The sequence below is a fragment of the Vanacampus margaritifer genome, chromosome 19, assembly GCF_051991255.1.
Source record: "Vanacampus margaritifer isolate UIUO_Vmar chromosome 19, RoL_Vmar_1.0, whole genome shotgun sequence".
NCBI lineage: Eukaryota > Metazoa > Chordata > Actinopteri > Syngnathiformes > Syngnathidae > Vanacampus > Vanacampus margaritifer.
Genome location: NC_135450.1, coordinates 15,415,000 through 15,442,982, shown reverse-complemented (window position 1 = coordinate 15,442,982; position 27,983 = coordinate 15,415,000). Strand labels below are relative to the sequence as shown.

Here is a 27,983-nt window from a genome sequence, read left to right as displayed (position 1 = left end):
TGTCCTACAGATTTTTGTCTGATTGCGACCAAATTTGAACCTCGTACCTCAGATAAATGGGTGATGTGAAATTACGATTTAAAGCATGGCAGTGAAGTTTGATGATGCGGCATAAAATGAAACTGTAAGTCACCTGCTGAGAAGACAACATCCTGACTTGGTCATACTACATCACAGCGACTCTTTTTGTAGAGTGTCTGTCTGACGTATTACAAAAGAAAAGCAATTTGTCTTTTAGCTGATCACCCCACCCCCCCCCCCTTTCTTTTTTACCCGCGCGTGGGGGGGTGGCGCGAGGCGGGGGTCTTGACTCATCGTGTTTTCATCACTTTCCAACTTTCCAATTCAATTAGTGGCAGTTTTCACTTGACACTTTGCAACGGCTGGGCCGCTTTGGCACGTCCTGCTGTCATCGCCTAGACGGGTTGCGTCGCCTCTGGCAGCCTGCACGCGCCAGCTCGGCAAAAATGAAAGCGAACGAACAGTTTAATTTCCTTTCCACGCAAACGTATTTTTCTATCTACAGGTGGCCTTCTCATTTCCGGTGCCTCGCAACAAACCCCCTAATATTTGATGTTTGCATTTTTATGCGCTTGTCAAACTTTTTATTTTATTTTAATCATCAGGCTGAATTGCAGTGAAACCTCTTTTTACATTTCAAAATATTTACAATTTTAGAAATTATTTTGGAAAAAATGAAAAGATATGAATGAAAAAGGCAAAAATAGATCAGATAGGTTTGAAGCTCAGAGCAGACATGTTCTACAACATCCCATTTAGGCAGCAAACTAGTCAGGGTGTTCAAATAGCCACTTTTTCATAATATTTACAAAAAAATACATTCATGAGCTTCATTCAAAACGTTGTACTTTTCGACGACTGCCCATTTAGGCAGGAAACTAATTGGGCCGCCTGTATAGTTGCTTGCCATGTAGGCTTTTCTAATCACCTGTTTTCATGTTAAAAAATGAGACCCGTTTAGGCAGGAAACTACGTGGGAGTCTCAGCTGGTTGTTTCTAATTCAGCAGCAAATTCTCATTTATACTCATGGCAATCAAAGTGGCATACAGGAAAAATGGCATGTTAATCAGACCCGTCTAGCAGCCTGGGGAACTTCACTTCACCAGCTTTCCATCTGTCTGTGTTTCAGTGGTACACATTTTTGCAATATTGACTTGAATCTGTCTTTATTATCTTCCTGTAGACTTCCCGATTTTTCATTTTCCACAACAACCCATTTAGGCAGCAAACTAACAACACCGTAACAAGACCACATTTGTACTAACATGAATTAAGGTGATGCCACATTACTGTATAGAAATATGAGTATGTCAACAAGTTACAGGAAAATTGACTGGCTGAACAGACCCGTCTAATAGTCTGGGGAACATCACTCACCTGTCTATGTTGTACGTCTTACTATTACTTATATTCTTACTTATATTCTTCTGTTTACTTCTTGTTTTGAGTCCAACAGCAGCCCATTTAGGCAGTCAACAAGTCAGGACCTCACCATCACCTCATTTATACCCACCGCAATTGATGTAATGCCACACAATCATTCAACAAGTAGCAGACGGGAAAATTGTCACGTTAACCAGACCCGTCCAACAGCCTGGGGAACCTCACTCCATTGGCTTTCCATAAGTCTGAGTCGTAGCGATGCACACTTGCGGAATAGTTCCTGTTTTTGACTTTCTATGACGACTACCCGACTAGGTAGCAAATTAGTTGGGCCTGAATTAAATGTGCTGTGAAAACAATCATGTTGATATAGGATATTTTAAATCTTGTTTTTGTGCTCATATTGGCTACACACACACACGCGCGCATACACACACAGATGTATATGGTTAATAAGCTGAAGCTGGTTCCATTTAAGACGGAGCCAGCTCCACTGTGTGAGTGCCTCACCCCCCGCCTGCTACTGCCACCCTCCGTAGTCTCGCCTCGTCCCGTACCAACCTCCCTCCCTCCCACTCCCCGGTTCCGCACCCCCCCCCCCCCATACCCACAATGCCGTGCGCATGACAGCCAGCCAGCCGACTTGCACCAAGACGGCGAGGCGGCAGCGTCTCCTCTCCCGAGCTCGCCGTCCCCGGTTGATCCCCCGGCCCCCGTGGCCCCCCTTGATTAGCCGCCTTCATGACAAACAAGCCATCAGAGCGGAGTGGGGAGCCTGAGGAGGGAGGAGGAGCAGAGGTGTAGAGGTGGGCACAGGGGCGCGGTGTGGAGGTTGGGACCCCCGGGGACCCCTAGATCACAGCCATGCTAATGAGGAGCTGCTTTGCCAGCAGGAGAGGTTTCAGCTAACCCCTGACAGGTGCACATTGCGTCCTCCCTCGTGTGTACACGTGTGTGTGTGAGTGTGTATGTGTGCGTATGGAGGCTGGAGATGGGGAGGGGCCGGCGGGGACAGGTTGGCGTCCCAGCGGCCTCGCCTGCAGGCGGCTTTGTTCGGAGTGTAAATGTGTTGTGCCGCGTCGCCCTTGATGGAATGTCGGAGCAGCGCAGCCAACCTGCAACCCCCCGGGAATGCCACACACACACACATTCAGATTTTCTACGACAGCCCATTTAGGCAGCAAACTAGTCGGGCTGTTTAAATAGTTAGAAATGTAGGCTATTCACAATTTTGAGTAAAAACTATGACTAACATCAAAATGTAGCACACCTTTTGTTTAATCTTGATTGGTTTACTTCACGACAGCCCATTTAGGCAGAAAATTTGTCGGGCTATTTATGTAACAGCTACTTATGCTGTTGCAGTATTAACCGACTACTAGATGACTAATTGGCTTAAAATGTTGCCCATGACCGGTTTTACTTTTCTTAGACAACCTGTTTAGGCAGCAAACTCATCTGGCAGTTTTGTTTTGTTTCTTAATTTTAGGAACATAGACCTTTATGATAGTTCCAAATGTTGCTTTTTTTACTGTTTACATCCTGTTTTGATTTTCTGTGACTTCCCGTTTAGGAACCAAACTGATCTGGCAGTTTTGTTTTTAATTTTAGGAACATAGCTCATTACGTTCAAAATGTTGCTCTGTTACCATTTACATCCTATTTGGATTTTCTTTGACTACGGGTTTTGGCAGCAAACTAGTCAGGCTGTTCTGTTGTTGCAAAATTAACTAAATACATGATTTCTCGGCTCCAAATATTCCTCACATCCTGCTTTGATTTTCTTCCACAGCCCGTCTAGGCAACAAACTCGTCTGGAAGTAATTTTTAAAAGTAGGGACTTAAGCCGTTGCAATATTGACTACAAATAATACTCTCTTTCGGTTTAGATTTGGTATGACTGCCCATTCAGGCAGCGTCGTTTTTTTTTGTGTCGTAGCTATGTATCTTGAAAACACAACAGAACTCCAAAAGTTCCTCGTAAAGTTTCTGCGGTGTAAGTGTGCAATCAACATGAACTCTGAGTACGAGTGCTTCCATTTGGTAGCTTTTCAGTGCGGATTAGCGCAAGATTGCGACACAGGCGAGGATGGCGGGAACGACGGCATATGTGAATTCCTAAATTAAAGACAAATCCACATGTCTGCACCATATGCCCGCTGTCTACCTCCCGCACCCCCCACCCCCCGACTCCCAACTATCAGCGCCTCCTCCTCGACGAGCTCCTCGCACCAATTTCTCCACGGCGGCCATATGCGAGCAGTCAATAGCCCATCGGCTGGCATTTTGTTTGTACTTTGAGGCAAAAATAATGGCTATAAAACGCAATCTGGAAGGAATAAAACGTGATGTAAAGCTCAGATCTTTAATTGGCGCGGCGGTTCGAGTAAGAAAAGAAAAGGAGGAGAAAGAGAATGTTATTAGCAGCCCACCTTAAATGCGCTGGTGTACATGTGCCAGGGTTTTAATAACTTCCTGCAGGGCTCCTGGCCATTGGCTTTTGTTTTGATGCATGCGGCCCAGCGTGGCCCTCACGAGCCAACCTCGCCATTGTGTTTTTTTTTTTTCCTCTTTCCATGGGAAAACGTTTGCCTGCGTACGCGCGCACCTGGACGCGATCCTTGGAACAGCCGTCTACCTGAAAGGATCATGCCCAGAGGTGTCCAAAGTCCGATTAAGATCCATTTGCCAACCGCTGCAATAATAATAATAATAATAATTGGCTCGCTATAATCTAATCATACAATTAAAGACAGGCCTCTTCAAAAGGTTGAGAGAAAAGAAAAATAGAAAGATAAATATTTCTTAAAATTTTTTTTTTTTTTAAGTTTTAAAAAGTGGAATTTTTCAAGATATATGAAAAAGTGTCACATTTATTTATAAGTGCAGCTTTATGTAGTGTTTAGTGTTGTGCATCAAAATTAAAATTAATTAAATATATACAAATATTTAGTCAAATTATTATAAAATGTGCATTAGTATAAACTTGGTAATTAATTTGTGTTGTCATTTAATAATAATAATAACAATAATGTCATTAAATTAATTAGTTAATATTATGCTCAAATTCCAGTGAGCTGCTAGATGACAATAAGCTCAATTTCTTTGTCATCTTGTAGATAAGTAATAGTTGACGGTGTGTATGTGATTAAGTCCACTAACTGGTACTTGACCACGGTGGTCACCAGTAGGCTTAGCCTCTAATTGCCGCAAAGTGAAACGCGGCACGGACTGGCTTCATTCACTAATTGGCTAGAATGAGGACGCCTTTGAGCCAAGTGTGTGTGGGGAAAAAAAAAAGTATAAAAACTGTTATTTATATTTTAAAAATACATATCTTGCTTTCAGTTCTGTATGGCTTCCTAGTTCCTGTCTGCACAGGAAGTGATGCCGAAACTTTGCAAATGACGTTTTAACATCTCCCGCATGCATTAAACGGTGAAGCTTGACTATCTATTGATACTTTCTCCCTTCATCCCCTCCCCTCCCCTGCCCTCCCCCTTTTTCTGTCTTGTTGGGGAAGTTGATGAAATGTGTCTTTGGCGGTCATTAGGCAGCAGCCATCAGCTGTCACTCTATTAGCCGACACGCCTCCCTTAACGGCATATGGCGCGGCGGGCAAAGTTATGACAAGATGCAAATGCATTGCAGTTGTGGCGGCCGGGGAGGGGTGGGGCGAGCGAGGGAGGGAGGGAGGGAGGGAGGGAGGGAGGGATGGATGTGGCGGCGGGAAGAACAACTTATTTATTGCGCTGGCTCGTACGCACGCGCTGATGGATGGAATACTCAAAATAAACAAAACAACGACGACAAATCAAGGCGGCTCTCGCTACGATTTTGCGTATTGATCCTTGTTTGGTGATCAGATTATACAGCTGCCAAGTCCTCAGGGGCTTGTAAATACACCGCGCGTGTTGGTGTGAGTGTTGTACGTCTGCGTGTGCCCAACTAAGTGTAGTCCTCAAAGCTCACCCCCCTCCTCAGACGCCCCCACCCCCACCCACCGCCGCCACCTCCTTCCATCTTGCGCTCTCGTCTCCCCGTCCAAGCTGCTAAGCTGTCCAGCTCGCTGCTGCCAAGCGGCCGTGTGAAGCCAAGCCAAACTAAACACAGGCAGGCAGCCCGCCACTCGCACACTCTTACACACACACACACACACACACACACACACACACACACACACACACACACACATTAGTAGCAGGAGTCAGGTCGCATCCCTCCCAGCCAAAACAGTGCAACAGATCTTCGCTAATAGCAGCGAAAAAGTGACAGAATCAGTAAATGAGCTCCTCATTAGCCTTTGCTGACCGTAACCCCCCCCCCCCCCCCCCCCGCCAATCCCCCACCGCTCCTCACCCGAGCCCACCCGGCAGAAAGAGCTCAACCAATCAGAGCGCTAAACCAGCTTCCGGAGCAGACGCTGATCTAAGATCAGCCGTCAGATAGGAGCAACGGTTCTCAAACTGGCCCTTGAGGCTCCACGAAAAGCTTTAAGATACGTTACTTGAACATTTGCCCTTTTTATTGTGCAAAACAAAACAAATACAACACAGTGGAAATTAGAAGACAGCAGACAAGATACACAAATGAACAATTCTAAGAAAGGAGAGAAAAGAAGCCGTGTTTTGATAGAACTGAGATAAAGAGTACCAGGTTATCGGCCTTATTTAGAAATGTATTAAAAGAATTGTCTTTGCTCAATTTTTTTTGTCATTGAGTTAGATTGAATTTTATATATCCAAAGTACTAGAGTAAAAAGTCAAGAGTCCCAGTACAATACCCAGCTACAGCCAATTCCAAGTTTGGAAGAATTGGTGGTAGTAGTATATAAAAAAAAAAAAACACACAAGCCTGTGAAAGCGACAATTTTCCCACTTTCTTCCCGATGTCACCGTTCTATATCATAAATAACAATACGTAAATGGATGGAGGAAATTGACCTGGCAATTTTCTGCTTTTAGAGGCATTACCGAGAACCTTGGCTTGAAAAAAAAAACCTGCCACTTCCTGTAAAAGCTGCCATTTTCCATCTTCGGCAATGCATAAATGGAGTCAACCAAGTATTGTTCCGCCTTTTGAAGTTCTTACGTAAGAATGTAGGAACGATACACGGGTAGAGGTCCAGTTTAAAATAAACGTGGCAATTACAAAAGGTGGTCCTTGAAAGATATTCTACCCCTGCTGAAGGGCTTCCTGGTAGCAACCCCCTCCCACCCAAGAAGATCCCCACAAATGTGCGCGAGGTGCGCAATGAGGGGCCGCAGTAGCCGACTAAGCAGATGCAGATGCCGTCGGAGGGAAGCGGAGAGTCTGCGTTGAATTAGATAAATCCTAACAAAGGGCTCGGGCGCAGTGACTGATCGATTCATTTGGCCTTATTAAGTCACTCCGACGAGCAATTTGTCAATGAGGGTCGCCGGCGTGTGCACTTGGCGTGCGCCTGAATGTGTGTGTGCGTTGTAGGCACACTAACCACACAAAAACGTGCCACACAATAATTCCGCTGCTTTCTTTTGTGCATCTCGCTTTTTGTCCGATATCACCCCTCCATCTTTTCATATTAACATCCTGTATTTACCCCCCCTTACTTTTTTGCATGCCTGCCCCCACCCCCCGCCCCGTCGCCTCCATATGGAAATGACAGAACAGACGAGATGGATCTGTATATTAAAGCCGAGGCTGACATCAACATTTGCATAATGTGTCGTGGCCTTAGGGCGCTACCTGCCATCTGCATTAGCCCCGCCCCCCGATGCACGCTCGCATGCACCACACATCACACACAGACGGACAAACATGCATTCACTATCTGGACAAAAGTCTTTTTCTTAATTAATGATCAATTAGCGGTTGGAACAGAATCCCCCGACCTCACCCGAAGAGTGAAAAGAAGATAGAACAGTCTTTGTTGGCGTCCTAATACTTGAGTCCATATTGTCTAGTTTGAAACAGTATTTAAAGTCCTTTATCCCAAATATTAACTGGAAATCTCTTTTGTCGCCCCCGCCCGCAGACAAAGACGAGCCATCCAGCTACATCTGCACCAGCTGCAAGCAGACCTTCACCAGCGCCTGGTTCCTCCTCCAGCACGCCCAGCACACTCATGGAATCCGCATCTACCTGGACAACCACCTGGCCAACTGCTCGCTCACCCCCCGCATGGCCTTGCCGCCCCCGCCGGGTGCCAACGCCCTGCCCCGCTCGCCGCTGCCCACCTTCTTGGGCGACACCAACAACCCATTCCACCTCCTGCGCATGGCCGCACCCTTGCTCAGGGAACATCCCCCGCCGCCGGGCTTCATGGAGACTCGGCTGCCGGCCACACCGCCCTTTGTGAGCCCGCCGCCGCCTCCCAGGCCCCCGATGGAGAGGCTGGGTCCAGAAGAGATGGGGATGCTCTCCCAGCACCCCAGTGCCTTTGAGAGGGTGATGCGTCTGACCCCCATGGAGCCACCGTCCATGGACTTCTCTCGGCGTCTGAGGGAACTGGCGGGCAACACCAACAACAACGGAGGGCCCACGCCGCCCTTGTCGCCCAACCGTGTGCCGCCCATGCACCGCCTGCTAAGTCCCACGCTCTTCCAGCCGGGCTCCAAGCCACCGGCTTTTCTCACCTATGCCCCACAGCCGCCCACTCCCCAGGGTGGACACGGTTCCTCCAGTTCCCCCGACAACCAGGGTCAGAACCAGTCGGCAGCGAAATCCAAATCTTGTGAGTTCTGCGGCAAGTTCTTCAAATTCCAGAGCAACCTGATCGTGCATCGCCGCAGCCACACCGGAGAGAGGCCGTACAAGTGCCACCTGTGCGACCACGCCTGCTCTCAAGCCAGCAAGCTCAAGAGGCACATGAAGACACACATGCACAACAAGTCCGGCTCCATGGGCGGTTCCCCTGAGGCGGAAAACCAAGGAGACGTTGGGGAGGGTGAAGACAAGCTCCGGGAGTCCGACGGAAGAGTTGTGGGGATGGACAATGAGGAGGAAGAAGAAGAGGAGGAGGAGGAAGAGGAGGAAGAAGAGGAGGAGGAAGAGCTAAGGAACGGATGTCGACCAGATTCCAACCTAAGCGAGGACTCCCAAGAGTTCAACCCCAACCGGGAAAACGGGCCCAGGCAGTCTCCCAAGGAGAAGCACCTGGGCGGGGAGCGAGTAGGTGAGAGCGGAGGGGTGGGCATCATGCACCCGTATAACCATCTTGACAATCATCTCAGACTGAACCCCAACAAGAGGAGCCTCGAGAGGCAGCCCAACGGGGACGGCACCAACGGCGGCGACCCGGACCGAGAGCGGCAGAACGACAGGGAGCAAAGCAGGGAAGCGGACGAGCCAAATCCCAGGCCCGTGATGAACGGCAGGATCAGCGTATCTGAAGCCGAGTCCTTCCCGGGGCTCTTCCAGCGCCGACCCACGCCCATCACCAGCCCGAGCCCGTCCAACAACAACAAGAGGATCAAGATCGAGCGGGAGCAGTTGGAACTCCCGCCCACCCTTCCGCTCATCTCGCCGGAAAACGTCTACTCCCAACTCCTGGCCGGGTACGCCGCCTCGCGCCACTTCATTCGAGAGCCCTTCCTGGGCTTCACAGACTCACGCCAGTCTCCCTTCGCCACATCCTCAGAGCACTCCTCCTCCGAGACGGGCAGCCTGCGTTTCTCCACGCCGCCGGGGGAACTGATGGAGGGTGGCAGCGCCTCGGGCCGTAGCGGCAGCAGCACGCCGCACCTCCTGCGCGGGCCGGGGCCCGGCAGACCGCCCAGCTCCAAGGACCGTCGCAACGACACTTGCGAGTACTGCGGTAAGGTGTTCAAAAACTGCAGCAACCTGACGGTGCACCGGCGCAGCCACACGGGCGAGAGGCCCTACAAGTGCGACCTGTGCAGTTACGCCTGCGCCCAAAGCTCCAAGCTGACGCGTCACATGAAGACGCACGGGCAGTTCGGCAAGGAGGTGTACCGCTGCGACATCTGCCACATGCCCTTCAGCGTCTACAGCACGCTGGAGAAACACATGAAGAAGTGGCACGGCGAACATTTGATGGCCAGCGAGGTCAAACTGGAGCAAGCCGAGCGAAGCTAAGCGTCACACACACACGTGAACAAACATGTCCGCGCACTCGTCCCCCCCCTACGGTCTGTACAAGTTGAATGGAGGCAACTGGACTCTTCCTGGTTGTTGAAGATGTTTCACATTTAGTCCGTAAGGCTTCTTCAATTCTATATAAGTGTGGAGTCCCCTTCTGCTAATTTGCGGGTCAAAATGACACATTTTAAATAGTAGGTTGGAGTCTTTCAGTATAAAACGTTATCCGTGCCTAAAAAGGTCAAGTTAACACAGCTGCAGATGTGAATATTTTTTTTTGTTTAATAACACTTTTGAATTTGTCTTTTGGCTTGAAAGTTGTTCTACTCTTATCATCATCATATAGAACGGTTCATTTCATACTTTTTGTATTTACACACACCCGGGTCAAATTGACCCAGCGTAGAGACTCCACACCTACATTTTTTTGAATTGAAGAATCTTTCGGGATTAAAAGTTGATATGTTCTGGACAACTAAGAGCAATCTAGTTGACTCAATACAACGTTTGCGGATGCCCTCGACCCGGATGACTGAGAATCTCCACAGACGTCTTTCCTATGACTACTTCGAACCAGGGGCATGGCTGGATAATCTCTCTTTACGTAAAAACAAAAACAAAACAAAAACAAGACTGATTGGTGTTTTTTTTCTTCTTTTTTTTTTATTTTCCGTCGCCTGAGAAAACTTTTAAACCCTGTCCGGAGACCTCTGAGGATTTTAGGAATTCCATGGAGCCTTTCTACTGTGCAATAATTTCTGTATTTATTGGAATTTTTTTTTTGTAACATTTGGCATGTGCAGATACATCTTTTTGTGCGTGTTTTTTTTTTTTTAAATGTGCTCAAATTTTTTATGTTTTTTTTTTCTAAAAAAAAAATAATTGGAAAGAAGTTGCCCTTAGTAACGATGTTAATAATCCAGTTTTGTCCTCCAAGGAAGCGCTTATTATCATGTGAATGAGTAAATGATGTTTTCTATATGCTAAGTGCAGCAGCGGACTACAATCTCGGACCCCTCCTCCCCAGCACTGCTCAATGTCAGCCTGCCAATAATTGATTTTTAAAAAATGAATTTTGAGAGGGACAACGTGCGCTTAAAAATAAGCAAATACAGTTGCTGTGTTTGCTGTCGGCCAGGACGTAAAAAAAAATTACAAAATGCACTTAATGCATTCGCCCATGTAGGATTGAACCACCATATTTAATATGTCTGCTTGTTAAGTTAAGACTACTTGTGATTCATGTGAGAGGGGAACACTCCCGTTTATGTAAATATATTACTTTTTTTTGTTAGCTTTTTAAAAAATATATATATACGCGCCCCGACTGTTTTTCCCGAAAGAGGCGACCTAAAAACAATCAAGAAGACCAGTTCCTTGCGTCGTCATCCCGTGTGTGTGTGTGTGTGTGTGTGAGAGTTTGAGTGTGTGTCAGTGGATGCCTAAATGTGCGTTATTGCCTCAGGCCCCTCCCACCTCGTCCCTCCTTAACCATCCTGTTGCGTTGCAGGTCAAATTGACTCGTTTTAAAAAGTGGAATTTTTTTTAGTTTTTCGGTGTCTTCTGCTTAGTGGCAAGAAGTTAATTTGACATTATTGCAATAAAATTGCTAATAATTTTGGACACCGTTTCAACACTTACGCATGCCCAGGTCAAATTGATTTGCTTAAATTATAAAATAAAATTATTAATTAAATTGTTAATGATGAATTACTGTGAAATCCCATGAATAATACTACAGAAGAAGAAAATAAAAGATACAAATCGACAATAATAAATAAATAAGAAAAAAAGAACATTTTTCACATTATTTAGATGTTTACCAGTCCCGACCGGTTTTGAAATAAGATCATACACAATGTAATTCAATATGCTGCACAAACTGACATTTAAAAGCAGGTACAAAACAGAGTTAAAGAGATTTAAAAGTAAATAAAATTAAAAAAAATTGCTTACTTAAAGAGTGTTCTTTAAAGACCTTTGATCATAGTTACGGCAAAAGAACAGAGTTCTTAAACCGGATTTAAAAGCATTTACACACTTTATTACAAGGTTTTGAATCGTTATTCGTTGAAATTATTTCCTTTGATAATAAAGGATTCCAGAAAATCGGGGGGACCGTATTATACACAAGTACGGAGAAAAAAATGATTTTGAGTGATTTTATAGTAGTAATTTCAACACTTTTTGGCAATTACTAGTAAAAAATATTTCTTACCCACACCGAGTCAAACTGACCTATTTTTTTTTAAAAAAAACGTCTTCTGCTCGTCTTAATTAGTGTCATCAGCACATGCAAGAAAATTAATTTATTTCACGCAACTTGCACACACACGCCTCGAGTCAAACTGACCCGGTCACATTTTTTTCCTTCCTGTTGCTGACAAAGTCATGTAACAGGAAGGGTTAACAAAAGCCATTCCGCACGAAAATGAACAGGGAGGGAAGAAAATAACCACAAAATAATAAAAGATTGGATACGACTTATGATAATGTTGAGCACATCTGGCTGCGTGACCTTGAAGGAGGCTCCCCCCCCACCTCCCCTCTTACTTGATGTCAAAATGAAAGGCGGGAGGATGAAGATGTGTGAGCGGCATTGGCGGCGGGACCTTGACCGGGCTCACAAGAGTCGTTCAAATCAAATTGGAAGCATATGAAATGTGTTTTTTTGGACGGGGCCGCATCTTCTTTTCGGGCGGGAGGGAAGACAGCGAAAGCCACATAAAAAGCAGCCCGAGCCGTATTTCACTTGGGATGAAAATAAATAAATAAATAAATAAATAAATAAACAAACAGCCTCGTCGTTATTTGTGTTCCAATAGAGGGAAGAAAAAAAAAATAATCCCTGAATTTTGATCAGGAATTCACACGTTTACAAAAGTATGCCATCCATGACATGTTCTTTCGTGCAAATAAGTATTGTTTCCTCCTTTTTTGTTTGCCGGTGGAGGGATTTTAAAGTTACAATCATGCCAGAGAGAGGTGCCATGTTTTTTTTGTTTTTTTTTTTTTAAAAAAAAGAGGAATTGCAGGGACACTTTTCCACCTACTGAGACTTTTTTTTCCTTTGTTTTGTTTTAGGTTTTGTATGCGTGTGTGTGTGTGTGTGTGTGTGTGTGTGTGTGTGTTCTCATGGTTGCGTGAAGGTCTTGTGATGACACTCACAATTTGAAAAAAAAAAAAGAAAAAAAAAAAAAACAAGAGACCCCAATTTCACTTTTCACAACTTTCACTTTGGCTCTTTGTACAAAAAAAAAAAAAAAAAGACTTTTTCCTTGTTGCTTTTTATTTCCGATGGGGACGGGAAGCGAGGGCGGGTGAGGGTGGGGGAGGGAATGGGGGGAGTGCATTGTTGTGAAAAGAAAAAAAAAAAACAAACAAAAAAAAAGTCATCTCAGAACACCTGCTGTTTTGAGCATATATGTATTTTTGTAATGTGTTGAAGAATCAATACAAGAAAGCCAACACTTCAATAAATGTTGCAATTGCTCTACGATTGAACGCGCTCGCCATCTTATTGCTTTTCTTTTTGTTGTTGTTGTTGTTCTGCCGCCGAGATGGAGTCATCGGCACACCGTTCCCATGGCAACGCACGTCGGCAAAAGGAGGAGGATGTGAATGCATTCCGTGAGAGTGAATCACACTGTTTTTTATGACACCAGTCACACCGGAGTGATCACAAAACACACACTCACACACACACACACACACACACATATACACACACACGATAGTAAAATAATCTAATTATATTCATTTCCTGATGAATCTAATGACTCAAATCCAAAATCGGTGATGCACATTGGTTCATTTACAACAATTATTTTCATTAACCAGTGTCCCATTTTTACAGATTTTTATAACTAACTAGACATTAATAGATTTCAACCTTATAAATATTATATAAATTAATAATATATAATATGAAAAAAATCCCTGAATATTTTGGGGGTTAGACTGATGATCGTGTGCAAAAATAGCATCAGAAAAAGAAATCGTACTTAATTTGCATAAAATATTTCAAACTACAGTCTCATGTTTTTTTTTTTTTAAGTACTCTGTTGTAAATTCAAAAATAAAATTTTTATAAAACTGAAAAAAATATTTTAAAATGTGTAGTATTTTTCCTATGCACATTTTGTGACTCCCCACAAATAACATGTTTTAAAATTTTATCTTTATATTTTACATTTCCTTGCAACAAATATTGCATCACAAACAAAGCCTAAAAACAGGTGCATCGATCATGTACACGATCCGTCACTGAATTTTTAAACGATATACTGATTATAGGAATGAGGTGAGTTTTATTAGATTTGTTTGTTTGGGGCAAACAAAATTAAAAGAAGACCCACCAAAAGTAGTGCGGACTTTGGGAATGAAGAGATGAATGAAACTAGTGGGATGAAGAGTGAGGGTGGTGGTATGCATGGTGAGCAAAGAGGCTAGATAGGGTGGGGTCTTTTTTTATAATTATTTTTTTTGTTTTTAAAATTAAGTTTTGAAAAATATATCATATGCACATTTTTAAGGATGTTTAGACAGAACAAAATCTTTATGCTGGTGGTTCTTTTGCCAAACATTCTCCCTTTTACCCATGTGTGTGTGTGTGTGTAGGAGGGGGGGTATCTGACGATGGTATCTAAACGAGATAACTACCAATATGAGTCCCAGTTTTTGGGCTGGTGGGCCGCGAGCTTTGGCCTGGCTGCCGAGGAGGGTGAGTAAGGGGAGCCGGCAGGTATTTCTTGATTTCGGGCCAACATCAGTCAAGCCTCCGACCTCCGAGCGACAATAAGAGTGTAGAAGGATGAGCCCTCCCCCAGCAGAAAATAAATAAATAAATAAATGAAAAACAAGGGGATCGTCAGGGCACATGCTAGCATGAAGCGTGGCGGCATCATACATAATTCAGCACTCTGAAATAATTGCCAGGGTGAGATATATTCTAAAAATAAATCCTAATGCAGCTACAAATTGCCAATGTTTTTTTTTTTTTTTTTAGGTGGGGGGGGGGGCAGCTTAGAGACATTCCCGAGCGTGTGCTGACATCTGGGTGCCATGTTGAGGCTTTTGGGGTCTTCTGGTCAGCAGAAATGTGCACGCTGAGAGGATGTCATGTTCCCACACAAGTCTCATCCTTGCCGTGGCACCACTACTGACACAACAATTGGACTCGCATGACTCGCCGCACATGTTTGAGAAAAAAAAAAAAAAAAATGAAAAAAAAAAAAAATGAAAAAAAAAAGGTCACCATAAAACTTTTAAAAGCTCGCCGTGACAAACGATCTCCTCCGACATTCCGGGCGCCATCTTGACATGCCCGAGAACAAAGTTGTATTCGCCCGTCGCGTTTCCACCGAGCCGTAAATCACGTCGCCGACCTCAAACGTGCAATCATGCAATTTAATCTGGCAGAATTATTCCCGTACGAAACCGTCCGGTTTTTTTAAGCGTCCCCGCCGCTGTATAATCAGAGGCCACACAAATGTTCCGGCCGAGAGCCGCCCGGCCCGGGGCGCCTGTGGGTGGCGGAGAGGTGCCGCGTCTTCGTCACCGGGGGCGAGCGAAGCTGCTGGAGTCAAGATCCTTCAGATCCGGATCCAGGTCAACATACTAGTACGTTTTTTCTCCTCACTAGCAAGACGATCCATTGCTCTCGTAGAGAAATGGAGTCTTTTTGCCACTACTAGCGCCACTTTTGGCCTACTAATGCACAATTAGTCCTTACTAGCTAACGACTGTACTGCACTAGTAACACTAGTAGGCATGTATCATGCACTAGCAGCCTTCGGACTAAACTAGTAGCAACAAAATGCCCACGAGAAGTTGTTGTACTATTAGCATGCTAAAGCTAAGTTGATAAGGAGGCTACTATTGCATGACACATGCCCACTACACTTGGGCTTAGTATTGGTACTAGTTAGGTTTAATTGTATACTAGGAGGCCAAAAGTGGCAGTTGTTGGATTTTTTAAATTTTTTATTAGTAAGACAAAGTCATTCTACTAGTACTCTGAATTGGATCAACGATATTAAATACATATTCAATTGCCTTTCTGAAAAGCTTTAGGTTCAGGTACTAGTTAGTCTTCACTAGGATGACAATCTCAATAACGGTTTCTTGTACCCTGATGTCAACTAGTGCACAGTTTTTCCTCACTTGTAACATATAGCTGTCTTGCTAGTATGCCAAAATTGCTCTACTAGCGTATAGAATGTGCGCGAGGAAAACGTTACTAGTACGAAACAGTTCTACTAGTGCAATGAATTGTCTTACTAATGAACTTTCATACTTTAAATATTTGGTTGAATTGCCCAGCTTAAAATTTCAACGGGTTGTTAGCTTTAAATTTCCAACTGTTTTTTTTTTTTTTTTTTTTTTAAAGAGCATAGTAAGACCTTCTACAATTGCATCTTGCTATAGAGGACAAAGATTGTACTAGTATCTGGACCTTAGGCTGGCGATCAAGGCCAAGAAATAAATATTCAACCGGCGTCGGACCATGGCTGTCTCCGTCAAAAGTCAGAGGGGGGAAATCACGATGTGGAGTAAAACCATCATCCTCGCTGGAACAGGGTGTCAGCAGGGACTGCGGTTCGCCGCCCGGGCCGCACGGAACCGCAGAGATCCGACTTCACCGGCGGATCACAGGCAGCGGGCCCCGCCGGCCCCCAGGCACAAGTCCACGTACTAATCTGCCGTCCCTGACCGGGGCTTCCCAGTGGAGCGGCCGTGCCCGCCCAACCAACACTGCGGGAGAGCAAATCCAGCCCAGATGCCGGCACTTGGGAAGCGGTGTGGAAAACACGGTGGGAGGGGCAGCGAGTCCTTTCAGGGGGCGCTGGTCACTTGACAGTTGTGGTTTGGGATGGTTCCGGAAAACCGCCACCGCACCAACAAAAAAACTCTTTCATTGGAGGACACCGCGGGGATACTGGGTCACAACCGTGGTGGTGGTGCCCTTGAGCAAGGCACACAAACCCCAGCGGGCGCTCATCAAATGATCAAAATCCCTGACCTAAATTTGAAATAATAGTTCCATTGAATTGTTTTGATATCCTAACAATCAATTATGTTGCTTTCATAGCTTGGCTGCATTCCTTTCTTCCAATACTGAATATTACATTTTTTTTTGTTCAATCAGATTTCAGGTTTTATGGTATTTTGTTGCCGTGTCAATCTAATCTGCCCAAGGCTTTCACAGTGCTGGTTCAAGCTCGTAGTCACATTTTCAGTGTTTTTCGTCCTCTGACCACTTTTTAAATGAAGAAAACCGTAACCCTAACCCCATGTGGTAAAAAAACAAAACAAACAAAAAAACAGTGCTTTTCTTTTAAAAAGGGTACAGTATTTCTAAGTGATCCCAAAACTTTTGAACGGTAGTGTATACATAGAAAAGGAGCCTTCCGTCGAGCTGGGTACGGGCCAAACACACCAAAGAAAATACCCCCCCCCCCCCTCCAAAAAAAAGTGTTGCGATTTAGTTTGCAGCTAGAAGGGCGTCAATGGACTACCAATCTCTACGGTTCTGGACAACCAGGACAGGATGACACTGACTCTCTTACAGATTAGGCAGAAATAAATAATATAAGTGCCTAATGCCTTTATTTAATAACGAGCAATTAATTGGTTCGGGTTTTGTGGGGCCGGGGGGACGGGGCTGATTGGGTGGGGACTGAAGGTTTAGAGGGTAGAGGGAATTTGTGTGTGGAGTGATTAGCTATAAAACCACAATGATTTCTAATATAATGTCTTCCACTTAATTCTTGCGATTATAATTATAATGTCATTATAAATTGTGAAATTATTGAAATTTTAGAAAAATGTGCAACACTGGATGGAGGACCTCTGCCAAGGAAAAAAAAAAGAAGAAGCAAAATCCTGCTAGCAAATAATAAAAACAAACTCACAAACCAAACAAAGAGATTGACAAACTAGCAGGCTAACTAACCAACCAGCTAGCTAGCTAGCTAACCGACATAACAACTGGCCAGCCAGCCAACCAACAACTTTACTAAACGGTTTGCTAAAACAAAAAACAAACCAACAAACCAACCAAAAAGAGAGTAAATAGTTAACCAAGCAAGTTAACCGCCCAGCTGGCTAATTAATAAATGACCAAGCTAACAACCAGCGAGCTAATTAATACATGAGTTAGCTAACTAACAAAAAGGTAAATCAGTGAAACTTCCCAAAAAACAATATGATAAACAGCTTTGTAGCTAGTGGCTAGCAGCCACAACAAAACACTGCAATGATGTTCTGGTTGTCTACAAATCAGCAAATGAACAAAATGTTCCTACCTTTGTACCTCGTTTTCACAGGAATTCTTGAGTCGAGGAATCCATGTAATTCTTGGAATGATCAGTCATCGGCACAACTCGGGAGTTTCAAACCTGATTGGTCAGCACTTGGTTATGTTCTTCTTGTTGGTTTCTAAGATGACAAAGAGAGCCTACCGCCCCCTAGTGGGGAAGTAGACACAGCCCGGTTACTAACGCCAAGAGTTTTAAGAATATGGGACAAGGTACAATGAACTCAGTATTTACAGTGGGGGAAACGTTTTTAAATAGTTTTACTGCTCCCACAAACTTTAAATACTAAGAGATTCAGAAATTAACAGTGAGAAGAAGAGTCAGAGAAGGTCCCCAATTGCTCTGTTTGTATGTGTTGTTGCTCCGTGTGTGGTAAAGAGGCTATTATTCAAAGGTGTATAATTACTGCAACATCTATACTAAATTCTGTTAGCCCATCTTTAGCCTTTTGTATTACAGGTTAGTATTAAGCTAATAAAAGTTTGTCGGACGAAATAATATACAATTTTTAATAGTCTTCTGTTTTATGTGTCTTCAGTCAGTCAGTCTTCTTTTCATGGTCGGGTCTGGAATGTGAACGGGTGTTCACTGTACACACTCGAGATGAGATAATGGTCGGATTGGCGACTTAAAAGGACTGATGGCTTGTGGCTGCGCAAGAACGTCTAGAAATATTCGCCATATGAACACGAGCAACGCCCAAACTGTTTCCACAACATCTTAAAGCATTCAAGCCCATTTTCACCTGGACCTCCCAGGTGGGCCCCGTCTCAGGTAGACGCCGCCCGAGGGGGGTCAGCATCGCCCCGGTTGGCCAGGCGTGGCGCTGCCATATTAAAGCTCCTCTATTTGATTTTGGCCTGACTGTCATTATGTCGTAAAAACAAAGTGTGTGTGAAGCTGAGAGCGATGAGCTTTCATCCAGACTTAATTATAGAGTGCGTTGCGTAGCCATCTTTCGCTGGGCAGCTTTTTCCTAGTGCTCTTTTAAGCCCCCCCTCCCCCTGACACATTCTTTTATTGTGTGTTAATCACAAGGCGACGCGAAGCCGTTTGCGGTGGATTTCCTCACCGGCCCGTACACGAATCCTGAGAGCTGCGGCGGCCGAATGGAATGTGATGTCGCTGCATCTTTGCTTCAGCGTGTGATTTTTCCCGCCATTACAAAGTATTCAAGTAAGGAAAAGGAAAAAAAGTAGCCAAACAGGTATTCAACCAACCAAATGCCAGGATAAATGTCCTAACTAACTAATCAACCAGCTAGCTAATTCATTTGCAAGCTAACAATCGAAGACGTCCTCTAGTTAACTAGCTAGCTAGCCATCAACCAACCACAACAATAACTAACTAGCTAAAAACCTAGTGGGCTACAATCCAAGTAGTTTTCTAGCTAGCCATCCAATCAACCGGAACACTAAATAACTGGTTGTTGGTAAACTACAGGGCAAGGGCAAATTAATTTGTAGAACACAATTCATGCATAAAATAAAAATAAAATAATTCCATAAAAATAATCATTCATTTCAATTGTTGATGCCTGTCACATTTTTATTTTATTTTAAATAAATTCTTTAAAATGATCATTTTAAAACTAGCTAAGTACCAGATAGATACCTAGCAAACTAGCCAACTAATTAACAAACACGAGTGACTTATTTCAGTAGCTACTTGTGTTTCCTTAATGACATTGCCTTTCACGCCACACAAACATATGAAAATACTTCGAAGGAAGGCCTTGCTGTCCACGTACAGCATGTGAAGTTGTGCAGATAAATGAGTTGATTTTGACAGGAGATGACCATCAAAGGGAAAAGCGACTTCGGAACGATGATGACGGCCAATCCCCGTGGGAAATTAATTAACTTAAGAGACAGTCGCAAAACACTCCACGTCGATGGCTTTTATGAAGGAAATCATTTGCCTTTTATCAGATTTTTTATTGTGCGTTTGCTTCGTACAGTCACACGCTGGGAATGCGTGCATAAATGTGTGTTTGTTTGCCACATGGCCGAGTCTCGCCACATTCCACCTTTCACATCAAGTGACGCCAGATGCCAAGTCGTTCCTTTACAAAGATTAGAAGGACGCCAACAGAGAGGTATTAGTATGACAATCTGTTCACTATTGGGGTCATTATTTTCAAGCTAAACTGGCAAAAAGTCTCAAAAACTCAGACAACGCAGAAGCGCTAAAGGCAACAAACCAACTAACCGAACAGCTAATTAAGTAAATAATAGCCAGCTAATAAACAAAGTAACACCCAAATCAACCGAATGACTAGCTGGATAGCTAGCTAACTAGTGAAAGAGCTAATAAATCAACCAGCTAGCTCACTAACTATCCAATTAGTTCTCTTGTTAATAAAGTAGATGGACAACCAAACAAAAGGCTGATTGATTCCAACCAACCAACCAGCTATCTAAGCAATTAACTATCTAGATATCAAATCATCTAACTGCTAGTGAACAAAAAAAAAGCTAACTAATTAGCAAATGAACTGACAGAATGACTAGCCATTTTTTCTTAACCACCTTTGCGCTCTTAAGTTCTTAAGTTGAGTCTATTATATATTTTTTTTAACTCCAAAATGTACGAAACACAAATTCTTCTTGGTAAATGGAACAAAGTGTGATTTATGTAAATAAGTCTTTTGTACAAATATGTGAAAACAGGCAAAAAAAAAAAAAAAGATTGTCACCAACAAAAAAATGTTCTTTCTTTAGAACACATCTTCTCTTGGTCCAAGGCTTTACACCAACAAGGTACATTATGTCATTGATAAAATAACACAGTCGCTACATTCACAACGGAAAACATAACTCATGGATTGTCGTTGAAGCTAAGCAATTATTGCGTTTGCTATCGTCTGTACAGGTAACGCGGAGGAAGCAAGTTCCTGGACTTTATGAAAAATACAGTCAATTAAGACAATGTTAAGGAGCTTTAACAACAAAAGAAGGGTTGGCTACAATGTCACTTTAGCACATGATTCTTTCTAATCCCTCCTGAAGAGATCAATTCTGCGCAACTGGTGGGCTAACGTTAGCTGCGCACATTAGCATGTTAACAGACTTACACATTGTATGTTTTAGTGGCACGGCTAGGGTTTAAAACAGACAAAACAAAAGGCAGAGTAATCTCAACTCGACGGTCTTCTGTAAAAACATTAGCCTGGAATCTGCAATATCATAAACAAAGATACGATCATTAGTTTCTTATTCGTTGGGCCTTTATCCTTGTTTGTGAAACTCACACCTTAATTGTGCGGTACACAAAGAGGATGCTGATGCTGCTGTTCTGGCACAGGAACAGACTGCAGCAGGAAGCATGACGCCGCCACCAAGGAGTCATAACGCTGATTAACAGCTGCCTCTAATTAAAGATCAATGGCCGGGCTTTCAAAGGTGATTTGTTACATAAATTAGGATGCCCACTGTCCATTAACGGCGTCCGTGTCACAGTAACAGATTGGGCCGCTCGCCGGAGACCGCCACGCAGACCATAGATCACCCGCGCCCCCCCCCCCCATGAGATGCCGTTTATGGACGGGCTTTTATTTTGGCGGCGTGCTGAAATGTCACACATCCGTCAAGAGTCGCCGCCAGGGTAGCCAGATGTGCCGCACAATGTATGGCTTTTTATATCATGCATCCCAAGACGGATGTGTGCCATATACACCATGAGGAGCTGCTTTGGATTGAGACATTTCTACTCAAGTCAATACATTAGGACAACACGGGTTAGGGTTTCTAATTTAGAGTTTGGGTTCTCAGGTACAGCTTAATAGCTTGTGTTAGGGTTCCAGATATCAGTTTCAAGCAAGGGTCTGCATGAGACCAATATTTTGGATTAAGTTAATGTTCAAGCATTAAAAAAAAAAAAAGCTAACAGAATTTGATATTCATGTTGCCTTTACAGCTTAATGTTTAAACCCAGATTTGTGTTTTCAATACAATTCCACCCAAGAACAGAGTTTGAATTTTAAGTTTAAATCATAAATTATGGTTGGTCAAGTTAGTTAAGAATTTTGAAACGTTCACAACACATGAGTTTCAACCCAAGAATGGTGTTTTAGAGCCTGGCTAGGGTTTTTACAGTTCAATTCCAACATGGGGTTAGAGTTTGGGTTTAAAGTTTCAAGCCTGACTAGGATTTTTTTTATGTATAAAGTTGGCATTTAGAAATGAGTGTTCTAATACACAACTTCAATTTAGATGATTTCAAGTCAGGGCTTCACATTTGGAGGTAACAGGTTAGGGATAACGTAATTTTCTAATAGTCTTGGACTTTCATATCACTTCCACCTGTGAAGGCATTCAAAGCGCTTCACTCACCTGATGACACGGCATCAGTAGCATCAAATACACAACCTCTGTGTGAGTAAGATCCAAAAAAATAAATAAAAAAATAAAAATAAAAAAATCAGGTTAAGGTTTCAAGGATTACTGAATTCCAAGACCAGGATTAGTGTCTCAAATTTGAGTTTCTCTCTTTTGTTAGGCAAGCAAAGTTTGGAGTCTTATATTCAGGGCTTGAAACTCTAGTAATCATTGCCATCTTATAGGGGCAAGTCACATGGTGCCCCACTAGTCTATTAGACTACCCTAATGGTTGCCATGGAGACCAGCCCAAGCCTAGTAGATTGAAACAAAACTGTCGAGAACAATGTGAGATTCCGCCATTTATTCGGTTTCACAAGATCTTTCCAAGGCGCCTTAGTGTACAACCTGCCAACAAAAACAGAAGTTGGTCACATTTAGAATACAGGACAAACCGAATCAAGCGTTGTGCTAATACTCACCCGTTTGTGGTAATAGGGAGGAGGCGGGCGTTTTACATGACCAGCGTGGTTGTAAGTACTGTAGTAGCGAGGAGGTAGTTTGACTTCCCCAGGCTGGTTGTAAGGCCTGTAGTAGTCCGAGGGGGCGGCTGGATCTAGATATGAGACCCTCGCGTCACTACCAGCCGGTTCAGGGTTCTGGGGCGGTCCAGAGTACGCCCAGGGCCAGACGGGCTCATCTTCCTCATACTTTTCATAGTGAAGGTCCTGGTTGTAGTTGCGACCGCGCTCAAAGCTGCTGCTGAAGTGAGTGGCCGTGCCGGGAGGATATTGGCCGGTCAGGAAGTAGTAATCGAAAGGATAAGGCATGTAAGGTCTGCCGACGGGTGGTGGGAAGAAGTCAGGAGGGAAAGGCGCAACACCTCCAGGTTCCGCCACATCCAAAGCAATTGGCAGCGGTCCCGGCAGGGGACGGGGGTGTTGCGGGACGCCTTGGGTTTCACGCTCCGATTCGTAGTCTCCGTGCTCAAAGGTTTTCTCCAGGCGGAACAACTCACCAGGTTGGAACTCGTGTTGCGGGGGAATCGGGACAAAACTAGACACGCCAGGCGTGAGAGAACCAGAGACTTCAGACTCTGCGACCGCAACGCCGCCTGACGGGTCAGGTTTTTCACCCAAGACCGCCGCGTTGGGAAAATGTTGAGCACCACCAGCAGCTGGTTGTTGTTCGTTACCTGGGAGCAGAAGACGCCGTTAGGAAAACCCATAGTCAGAACAAAAGAAGCGAAAGATACAAACCATAAGCCCAAACAGCAAAGTCAGAGTGACTCGGGTCCTCTTGCACAGCGGGAGGCATTGGCGCTTGGTTCGACAGAGTTCGGGGTCTTAAGTGACTGCTAGGGACGGACCTGGGGTGAACATCTGAGAAAACAAAAAAATAAAATACTTCATCCCGGCTTCAAAAACAGGATGTGATGCTAGCAAAATTATTTGTCTTGCTTTGAAGTCATTAGCGTTTTTTTGTGCTTTAGCCAGAATTACAGCCAATAATATTGCTTAGGTACCATATTGAAGTTACAAGTTTTAAATAGAGTCAGACCATAGACCAGTTGCAAGAGGGCCGGAGTCCTGCAGGTTTTGCATATTGCCCTTCTCCAACACAGCTGATATGATCAGCAAGCCTGATAACGACGTGATTGGAATCAGCTTGTGTTGGAAGTGAGAAACCTCCAAAACCTGCAGGACTCCAGCCCCTCGAGGACCGAGATGGCCCCACCTCTGACCTATAGGTTCGATTTCAAGTGATAAACTTGAGTTGACGATATTCAGTTTACCTTGCCTAAACGGGTAGCAGAGAGCGGCACCTGCCATCACAAGGAGCAAAGCCCTGGAACAAAACCAGCCATCCATAATCGGAACCACTTTTCCTCAATTCCACAAAAAAAAAAATAATCAGAGAAGCGGAAACATAACCGTGACAAATGCTCACGGTCACTTACCCATAAGCCACACAGCCGGCCATGATGACAGCACAGGAGCAAGTCGTAACTCGGTCAAGTGCGGGGATGCTTTTTAAATGCTGCCAGTGGCAAGTTCTGACCAATCGGGAGGAGGCGGCTCGAGGGGGGTCACAGCTGCCCCACGTTCAGTCCTGACGAGGTTACACTCGTCACTTGTCTATGAGCTACACCTGGACTTGAATTTGATAAAAAAAACAAATTTTTTTTTTGCTCATGCTAAATTCCAACCATGTTATTGTGTGTGGAACCTCCTGACTACATTTTTGTCATAGTCATTCGTGATTGGTAATCCACATGCTGCTACACCTGAAGTGTGGATAAGATCTACACTTGCCCCAGTTGGGACCCTGGTCCAAGACCAGCTCTGGACGCAGCTGTGGCGTACTTGAGCAATATGCTAAAAGTTTGTGTTCACTGTGATGTATCATATTTCTTGTACATGACCCCCCCCCCCCCCCACCCAAAAAAAAAAAAATCAATAAAATCTAAAAATAATGGAAATTGCCAAAAGATAATTATACAAACATGAGGCAGCCTATTCTAACTTTATGTGTACATGTATACTGTATGTTTGAACCAACGACCTCTGAACTGTGAGGCGGAATAGCTAAATACTTGTAATACTAAATAATTCATTTGTATGTAATTAATAACACAATGTCAAGCGCAGTATTGTAAAAAATATGAAATGAATTAATTTTCATATATATATATATTTTTTTACAACACTGCATATTTTAAAATATTTTATAAAAGGATACATTTTAGCCAAATTTATATATAATAAAACAGTATTAAGTATTTCATTTAGAATGTTTTATAAATTGGTAAAATTAAAAAAGCTTAACTTATTTTGTAAATAAAAGGTAATTAAAGGGATACTTCACTTAAGCTCTTATCAGTAGTAGAGTTATTTTTTGTGTATAATTAATTTGATATTTTCATGATTTTTCACATCCAATCAATACCTTTAAAAACACATTTTGCCACTTGTCGACTGAAAATGACATCATACGTTCTCAGGGCTGAGGTAACGACCAATCACAGCTCACCTGTTTTCCGGGTTTGGTCATGTGACATCCACAAGCTTCGAGTCGTGATTGGTTGTTACTGAAAACGTGACGTCGACAGCAAGTTGCAAAATGCGTTTGTACATGAAAAGTAATGAAAATATCACATTAACTATACACAAGAAATGAACTTTTTACTGCAAAAAATGGCTAAAGTATTCATTTTTCCACAGTATGTAATTAAAACATTTAAAGATAACAATGAACATAAATTGGTTTCATTAAGTAAAATAATTACAGACCAAAACAATTATTATTATAAATATTCCTACAAAAAAAAATTATGAAAAACATACATTCCATTGAAAAAATGCAAACAATAAATATCAGATTGTCCATTTTGCTAGTCTAATAGCATAGTTGTCTAAATTGTACTAAAATAAAAAAATATTTTACCAAGCACGTTTTGTTTTTGGTAACAGTCAGTAAAAGCCAATTTTGCCATTTGGCTACCGAATTGAAAGAAACCGGAATAAAACAATCCACTCAATGATCCGTGACAAATAACGAGCTTTCCAGTAAGATTCTTTTTTTAGTTCTTCGTTCGCTGGAGTCGACGTCGAATAATGTCGTCAAACTGCTCACTGCCGCAGCACCTGTACTGGATGTCTTTTAATTGCGCAGGTGTACCTAATGTTGTGGCCCGTGAGCGTGTGATGAAAAGCTGCGAGTTGAAGCTTCCTGTGGAAAAGTGGGGAGCGCAACGCGAGGACTCGGCGCCGCCGCCGCCGCCGTCTTCTTCTTGCGGCTGAAAGCGAGTGAAGAGCCATAAAAGACATGCAAATGTGTGCGCGGCGTCGGCGGCACATGCCTTCATTAAGATCTCATTGCTCCCCACGCAGCTTGAGACGCTGCCAAATGTGCCGCGGCTCGACATTGTAACAATTTCCGGCACTCCACATGTGTATTTCCTGCCTTTCTAATCAGAATTCTATTTTGCGTCTCAAAAGGGGCTCCATTCAGACGCACATTAGCAGCCCTCGTCAGCCCTAATGTGGCTGCTCGGGGCCACGGGCCGCCAGCTGCATCCACTTGTCACTCCGAGCCGCGCGTGCCCTCGCTTGCTCGCGAGCTCAATAATCGGTCTGCGGCGCTCCATAAAAGACCATCGATACACACTTTTTATGCATGTTGACGTTAGGGGATGCGCGCGTCCGTCACTGGCGCTATCACGATACACTGACAACCAAATACATTTGGATACTCTCAAAGTGATGCAATGTACTAAAAATGCCAGGCGTCATGATACAATTACAGCGAAATATCATTCATCTTTATTTATTTATTTCTTGACAATCATATGTTTTATGTGACCTCACTGACATAACATTTCAATTAATATTTCATTTGTGGAATGTGAGTTATAAAGCAAAACGCAGCCGTTTTTATCCGGCTCAGGCGGCGGCCATTTTGCCACTTGCTGTCGACTGAGGATGACATCACAGTTGTTCCTCAGACAACGGCCAATCAAAGCTTACCTGTTTTCTGAAGCTGCGCTGTGATTGGTCGTTACCTGAGAGGCGAGCAACACTGATGTCATCTTCAGTCGACAGCAAGTGGCAAAATGGCCGCCCCCTGAGATGGATAAATATTAAATATAATTAAACAGAATACCATATTTAGAATAGTGGGGCTGCATAGAGCATATTATTGTCCCAAAATTTTGGGGGGGTTGACTCATCCTCTTTATTATTATTTTTTTAGTATACAGGCGAGTCACAATTTTCGAGTTGTGCGCTTTCAGTGTTGCATCACGTTGTGCCAGAACAAGTCGGACAGCGCTTTGGTTTACTAGAAAACATTCAGTGTAATCAAAACCAACGAAGAAGAGACAGAGACGGTCACAAATCCAGCTGAGCTCAAATAACAGGAAAAAGAGAGAGCAAATTTGTTGCCTTGTTTGTAATTACTGTAAATTCTATGCTAATTTCTGTTAGCCCATCAATGGTGTTTCCCATTATATGTTAGCATTAAGCTAGTGAGACAAGATAATACAACACGACACAATATGATTCGCTATATGATACGATAAGAGACAATAAAATACAATGTATTATGATACGATTCTCTCCGATTTCAGGAGGCCACACTCCACTACGATACGTCACGATAGGATATGAGCCGATACAACACGTTCCCCCCCCCCCCATATGTAATGCGGTACCATTTTGCTATCATGTAATTGTACGTATCAAACACATCAACAAGATGAACAGTGAAAGTGGATGAGATTTGGGTCCACTTCTGTTTTTTTTTTGTTTTTTTATTTGTCAAGCGGGGCGTGGATTTGAGTGGGTTGCAAATTGGAGCAGATCTTGATCCAAATCTAGCGGATTTTCCCGTGCAGCCCCCGCATTCTCCAAACAAATCAAACGCAGAGAGAACTCAATTATGACGGATCAATAATTCAGCATTCCCAATTATTCTTTAATTGTAAGACGGCGTATCAGCCCATCTGACTGCGCGTGTGTTGTTACCCTGCAGAGCTTTTGGCTGATTGTTTGGATGAGATTAGATATGTGTGTGTGTGTGCGCGCGTGTGTGTGTGTGTGTGTGTGTGTGTGTGTATCAAGCAAGAGATCAGGCAATGTCACGCAACACACACACACACACAAACACACAGGCACGCGCACAGCCTTAATGACACAAACACATCACATAAAGCCAAATGCTGCCACTAAAATTTGCATGGTGCTCAGTAATGCATTAGTGAACATCACTTGGCAATCTGTTCATACGGCCTTAATTGGATTTTAATACTGCCTCTGATCTTGTTTTCTAATTAACGGCGGTGGCTGGCGACCA

At 43.6% G+C, this 27,983-nt stretch overlaps 2 protein-coding genes across 3 annotated transcripts in view; one reads left to right on the top strand and one right to left on the bottom strand.

Moving 5' to 3' along the window:
• bcl11bb (BCL11 transcription factor B b) overlaps nt 1-12,789 on the top strand; it is a 39,233-nt gene extending 26,444 nt beyond the window's left edge. The window contains exons 3-4 of one of the 2 annotated variants that reach the window (XM_077553149.1): nt 7,422-8,943; nt 9,027-9,265. In XM_077553149.1, the coding sequence (XP_077409275.1) occupies nt 7,422-8,943; nt 9,027-9,111 (1,607 nt within the window). In that variant the 3' untranslated portion in view covers nt 9,112-9,265. Of the gene's footprint in view, nt 1-7,421 lie in introns of both variants that reach the window. The other variant, XM_077553148.1, reaches the window with a different exon arrangement.
• Nucleotides 12,790-22,476: 9,687 nt separating this feature from the next.
• Nucleotides 22,477-24,203, bottom strand: LOC144039615 (uncharacterized). The gene is made up of 5 exons (XM_077553161.1): nt 24,088-24,203; nt 23,923-23,975; nt 23,387-23,509; nt 22,610-23,322; nt 22,477-22,535 (listed from the first exon to the last, which is right to left on the bottom strand). The coding sequence occupies exons 1-5, from the start codon at nt 24,108-24,110 to the stop codon at nt 22,524-22,526; spliced, it is 924 nt and encodes a 307-aa protein (XP_077409287.1). The 5' UTR covers nt 24,111-24,203; the 3' UTR covers nt 22,477-22,523.
• Nucleotides 24,204-27,983: the final 3,780 nt, after the last annotated feature.

Excerpts from the sequence above, each read along its gene's own strand:
- LOC144039615 (XM_077553161.1), bottom strand. The coding sequence starts at position 24,110 with ATGGCCGGCTGTGTGGCTTATGG. Across the intron at positions 23,510-23,922 it reads CTGCTACCCGTTTAGGCAAG|ATGTTCACCCCAGGTCCGTC; the intron begins GTAAACTGAATA and ends TTGTTTTCTCAG. Across the intron at positions 23,323-23,386 it reads CTTTGCTGTTTGGGCTTATG|GTAACGAACAACAACCAGCT; the intron begins GTTTGTATCTTT and ends TTCTGCTCCCAG.